The sequence below is a fragment of the Etheostoma spectabile genome, unplaced genomic scaffold, assembly GCF_008692095.1.
Source record: "Etheostoma spectabile isolate EspeVRDwgs_2016 unplaced genomic scaffold, UIUC_Espe_1.0 scaffold340, whole genome shotgun sequence".
Classification (NCBI taxonomy): domain Eukaryota; kingdom Metazoa; phylum Chordata; class Actinopteri; order Perciformes; family Percidae; genus Etheostoma; species Etheostoma spectabile.
The window spans coordinates 464,768-470,665 of record NW_022605588.1 but is presented as its reverse complement, the minus strand read 5'-3'; the positions used below and the strand labels follow the sequence as shown (position 1 = coordinate 470,665).

At 43.1% G+C, this 5,898-nt stretch overlaps 1 protein-coding gene across 1 annotated transcript in view; it reads right to left on the bottom strand.

The window, feature by feature from the left end:
- Positions 1-1,335: 1,335 nt before the first annotated feature.
- Positions 1,336-5,898, bottom strand: part of LOC116686260 (cbp/p300-interacting transactivator 3) — a 6,060-nt gene continuing 1,497 nt past the window's right edge. Inside the window, exon 2 of the mRNA XM_032511234.1 lies at positions 1,336-4,133. Within this exon, the coding sequence (XP_032367125.1) occupies positions 3,389-4,120 (732 nt within the window). The 5' untranslated portion in view covers positions 4,121-4,133 and the 3' untranslated portion in view covers positions 1,336-3,388. The remainder of the gene's footprint in view (positions 4,134-5,898) is intronic.

The window sequence follows — 5,898 nt, the reverse complement described above, 5'->3', positions numbered from 1 at the left end:
ATCTACATGTGTTCTGTGTGCAGAAATCTTCATGTGTTAAATAACTAGTAACTAAAGCTGTCAGATGAATGTAGTGCAGTAACTAAAGTCACTAGTAACTACAGTAACTAGTAACTAAAGCTGTTAGATGAATATTGAGGAGTAAAAAGTAGAATACTTCTCTCTGAAATGCATCGAAATAGCAGTAGAAAGTGGCATGGTAAGAAAAGACTTAAGTATAGTACAAGTACCTCAACATTTGTACAGTACTTCAAAAAACAAGACAGTAGGCAGATATTGTACATGTGTTTCCTCACAGTAAATAGTAAGATAAAAATTAGAATACAGCCGCTGTTGTTCATAACTAATCAGCACATGACTTCATTGCTGTCACTATGCCATGTTTTTCAAAGGTCACATTTTCTATTTATAATACACACAATGAAGTTAAAAACATGTTTGTGGGTCCAGTGTTGTGTTGACAGACTGCTGACTCACGACCGTTCAGGATAACAAGTTTGTACTTTGCTCTTGTGTTTGCTCATCTCTCCTTTTGGGGTCGAGAAGTGTCTCAGAGAAACAAGAGAATACAACTCAGATAGGATGAATGGACAGCATCTCAAGGCCTCGGGGGTCCAGACTGCTACATTAAAGCAACATTAAAGTATTATCCATGTATCAAGTCCGGACCTGGAGGACTTGAGTCGCTATTCTCTCTAAACTCGAGGATTTATGAAATCGGACAAGAGCATTGATGTGATAGGACTCGACAGTTAGATGAATTTTCTGACTACTTATGTGTTTTATGCGGTAATAAAGTACTTGAGTCCTGGTCTCTGACTTGAGTTGCTAGTCTTTGGACTCGTCACTCGACTCAGACACAAGCTCAGGTAATGCTGACTCGAACTGGACTCGAGTCTGACTCTCCTTTGGTGACTCGGACTGGAACCCTTAAGACTCGAGACTTGACTGGGTCGGCGACTTGATGACAGCGCTGCACCGTATCATGCCGTGCTCTGTATGACGGGCTAATCACTGGACGTACAAAGGAAAGATTTCTTTAAATAAATATTTTATTTGAAAATAAATACATTTTCTTAAAATAGAATCAATAACATTACAAAAGCTTTGGGGGGGGGGTGGGGGAGGGGGGTGATGAATAATGAGTGATGTGTAATTTGGAACAAGGAGTACAATCTCACACGTTTATCTACCATTTTAAGACAAGTTCCCACAATGTGTTGGACTGTACATTCTCAGCTGCTTTGTGGGAAAGGGCTCGCTTTAACATGCAGTCTACTTGGTCTTAAAGCTTCAGGCCCCGCACCCAAAAACCACCGGTGTACTCGTACTGTATCTACACACTCGTTTGTTCAAAAAAAAAGAAAAAAAGCAGATTATAATCTCTTGTCAACACATCAAAATCAGCCACTGATTTACATTTACATCTGACAATGTTTCTCGGAAAAGTACCTTAAATGTGTCTGGATCAACTTCACCTCTAGTCTACAGTACAAGGATACGATACACAAGAAGGCTGCGCTTATTGATATAGCGGTAATAAGAGGCCAGAAGCAAGTGAGCTCGTGAGTTGGTCCGGCTGCAGGTTGCCAGGCAAGACGTGAAACAGAGCGTGAGCCCGTTGGCAAAATGTCTGCCTTTTACAGCAGCGATCCAATGCCCGTTGTTGGAGTGGAGAGCTTGGGAGGTGGCAGCTCTCCAGAGAGACAGTCAGGGACAGCAGCACCGTTGTACTGGAACAGATTAACACAGTGCACTCGCACAGCCCTGACCCCCTCATGACAGCTCCACAAATAGCATTACGAGTGCAGGAAGTTCTCTCCCAACCAGCCTGCAGCGGCCCAGCAGCAGCCTCGGCACAAACCTAATTACCAACTGCGCAAAAAAAGAAAACAAACACCACGGAACATATCCGTTTTTTATAATTATTGAGTCATTGGAGAATGTGCAAGCCGACCTCAATTAAGACTAGCGTGTGAGAACACGTAATTTAAATCTAATCAGTAGAAAAGCTGCAGAGTAAGCTGATCTATGGCAAAAACAACAACTTTGCACGCTTTGTGCTCCTCGCTTCTCCTGCCGAGTGAAATCGATGCCACAGGTAGCAGATTTAAATAATGATTAAACTAAGTGCTGCCAGGGAGTGCTGTGTCCACACATCCAAATCTCTCACCCCTCTCCCCCCCGGCTCAGCCTCCAATCGTGTTCAGCACACAAGGCCATGGTTGGTAGGGAGGGGGAGGCCATTCAATGGGTTTTAAATGCCTCACTGCACTGACCACACACAGACGCACACAAACAACCCACGGATGCAAATTCTGCAATCCCGCACATCTTTTTTGATTTAAACCAATCCTGTGTTAGAATAAAATCTCACCTCAGGTCTTCACCCTCTGACGGCTGGTTTTTCCTTTGTTTGGCTCTCCTTGGAGGCCACAGTTATTGCGTTTCTCATTGATACTATTGTGTTTCTCCCTCCTTAAGCAACTTTATGAAGCCATAACCCAAAATGTGTTTGAGCATCTTAATCTCTGAGTACAGAGACCTCCAAGTCCTTTTCTAGTGACTATGGGTAAAGGCTTTGTTTAAGCCGACACTCTAAGCAAACTTGGGCAACGATTCAATGACAGTTAACTAGAGGAGGAACAGGTGTGATACATTTAATGACTGCAGATTTAAATGGGAGTCAGGATAATGACGCTGAAAGCTGAAGAATCAATGTAGCACATCTCCCCCCGACCAAACCGAGGTACACCCCATCATGTCACCCAGTACCACAACCTCACTCTCCTGCTCTTCAAAGAAATGTGTACATTTTTTTTTTTTATTTAGGAACTCAGTTTTGAAGAGCCAGCCTTCAAAATGCATGTCAGAAAGAAAACCACGTGTTCTTAATCCCTTCATCCTTGTATGAACAAATTCAGAGGACTACCTTTTATAAATTTGTAAAACGCCTGCTACTTAGAAAGATTTTGGGATGCCACAGAATCAAGCAGACCCAGATGGATAGTCTTCCCAGGCCTTCCCCCATTGTTTGTAAGGTTTACAATCATCCCAAAGCCTTGACAATGCAGGCACATGTGCTGAGGGCCAGATGGGTGCAGACAGAGCCCCCCGCATCAGGCTGCTTGATTTGACCAAAGACAACAGATCCGGCTCAAAGAAAGGAAACCTGGTGCTTTTGCTGCGTTTTCTCTCTTCACAATTTTTTATCAACTCACAGGCCGGTCAGTGTAAAGGTATTCTACACACTGTCAAATACACAGAAACACCCAAACAGAACAGAGAGATTGTCTCCTCTCGCTGTGCTACTGTGACCACATTACTGTGTCATTCTTTGGGGTGGGGGGGTGGTGTCCAGTCCAAACAAACCCAACAAACGCTTTGCTCAGCAGCTCACCGTGCTCGGCTGCTGTTTGCACACAAAGTCCGATATGAAGTCAAACTCATTCTGTCCCAGGAAGAGCTCGGGCAGCTCCTGAATGCGATCCAACCCAAGCTCCAGCACTAGTGAAGTCAGGACCTCCTCGTCGATCAGATCCATGTCCATGCCGTTTAGTCCCAAAGGGCCGCCGATGTGCTGCATGCCTGAGAGCTGGGCCGGACCCACCCGATACTGGGCACCATTGGGCATATGGTGGCCGTTGGCTGAGACCAGCGGGTGTCCATGATACTGAGTGTTGAGTTTCTGCAGGTGCATACTGGCCATAAGCTGCTGAGAGGTGAGGTTACCAGGGAGATACTGCTGGGGGTGTCCACCCTGCTGCTGCTGCTGCTGCTGCTGCTGCTGCTGCTGGGGGTGCATGGGGTGGTGGTGCTGCTGCTGCTGCTGCTGCTGCTGCGGACCCTGGCCATTGTACATCATGTTTCCAGACATCATCTGGTGGTGGTGGTGGTTGGCCATGGGAACCCCGTTCACGGGGCCGGCCATCCCGCCGGGTCCCACCATGCTCTGCCTATGTCTCATGGCAGCCTCCATGCTGTTCTGAGGGTTCCTGCCGTAGTGCATCACCTGGCCGTTGGGCAGAGTGCGCATGCCGGGCTGGCCGTTGTGCTGCGGAGGTCCGTTCATGCCCATCCTGAAGCCGTGGGTCATGGGCATCATCATGTGTTCAGCCATGGCCTCTATCGCCCTGAGAAACATATGTGGGAAATATAACACATCAAATTAGATGCTCTTTTATACGACCCTTAGTCCTTACAACCTAAATACACTTAAAATACCCAGAATTTAAAGGGGCAATCCACCACTTACATATGAAGTTTAGTTTACTCCTCACGAGGAGTGCTACTCAGCCTGCTTAATGCCTTTTGTGGCTCAGGAAAGTGTAAAAGAAAAAACATGGAAGTATGGCCAAAAATATTATCAAATTTATTTTTTGAGTTTTGGGACAATTCACTATTAGTTTTCTAATTTTTCCCTAAAGAGAGCCTAAAACATGACTGAAGCAATTGTTTTCGGACTCTGTGTATAGGACAGTTAAGCAAGAATAACAAAGACCTGCAGCACCGCGAGGCTGTGAATGTTGTACATAAAAATACAAGTTGCTTGAACTAAGTAGAGAATCCACATTAATAAAATAAATTCCTTTGCTTCTGTTTGTGTTTGTTGAAGGAGCATGAGCCTGATACTTCCAGCCAGCTAGTGTTAGCTACCTAGCAGCACTGTTCCATCGCCTGCCATGGACTCCTTCTTTAGTCTCAGAAATGCCAGCTATCCCCCCCCCCCCCCCCCCAACAGCCTTTGATCAATTCCCAATGTATGTTATATATATTGTATGAATGTAACACTAATTATTATGTAAAAGTGGATTTGTTACTTTTTAATACAATTGAACTGTTAATATTAACGCTGGTTTGGTTAGCAACTGTACTACTACTAGTCTAGGCAAAGCTACTACTAATACTACTACTACTACTACTACTACTATTTATCCATTCACGTTACTTTTAGCTAATTATCTAAACAGTTTTACCCTTACGTTGTACTATTATACCATGTAGTACTGTAACGATACACCAAACCCAGGGTTTGGTTCATATCACGATTTTTGACCCACAATTCGATTCACACCTCAATTCTTTATTTTTTTTCTGGGGGGGGGGGGAGGGTCCTCAGTAAATGTAATACAGCTTTTTTTCTGCCACATGGCATAGTTTTGTAATTGATTACATTCCACTTTGCAACACAGTAATACAACAGAGACCTTATTTATTGATATTGATTGATTTCAATATCGATCGATCCAACACCAAAGGTTCTTTTTTTACCTTAAATGAATGTTTCCAAAATCGTTTTAGTGGTTTATTGACTCGTTGGAATGAAACATAAGAATATTGGTTATGTTAACCGTAACGGACAATTCCACTCCCAACCTAACCTGTAGGGGGAACGAAGAGGAACTGTGATTTGGAGCTCTTGTAAAGGTGCTGGTTGACAAGTAGCTAATGTGAATGCTAATGCTAATGCAATTCTTAGTGGGTAACATAAGATTATGACACCATTGAATACACATATGTTTTTAGTATGATTGTTTTGACCAGTTCAGTGTTCAGGTGTTACCATTGACTTAATGGTAATATGTGGAGATATTCTTTTGATCAAATGCTAATTTGTATTTTTTTGTTGTTTTACCTTTCCACATACTCCCTTTAGTGCATTTTCAATGATTACATCTTCATGATTTAGACTTTCAAAAATACTAAATACAATTAATCTAATTAATTCTATAAATGAACCAGCCCTACCCTGATGGGTTGTATCGGATTTTTTTATGGGTGTTATCTTATAAAAAAGTCTTCATTACTAACTAGAGGTGTGGGATTGACAGATGTGAGCATTTAGGAAGCAGGGACGGTCTAACTTAAGACTAATAATAATAATAATAATAATAATAA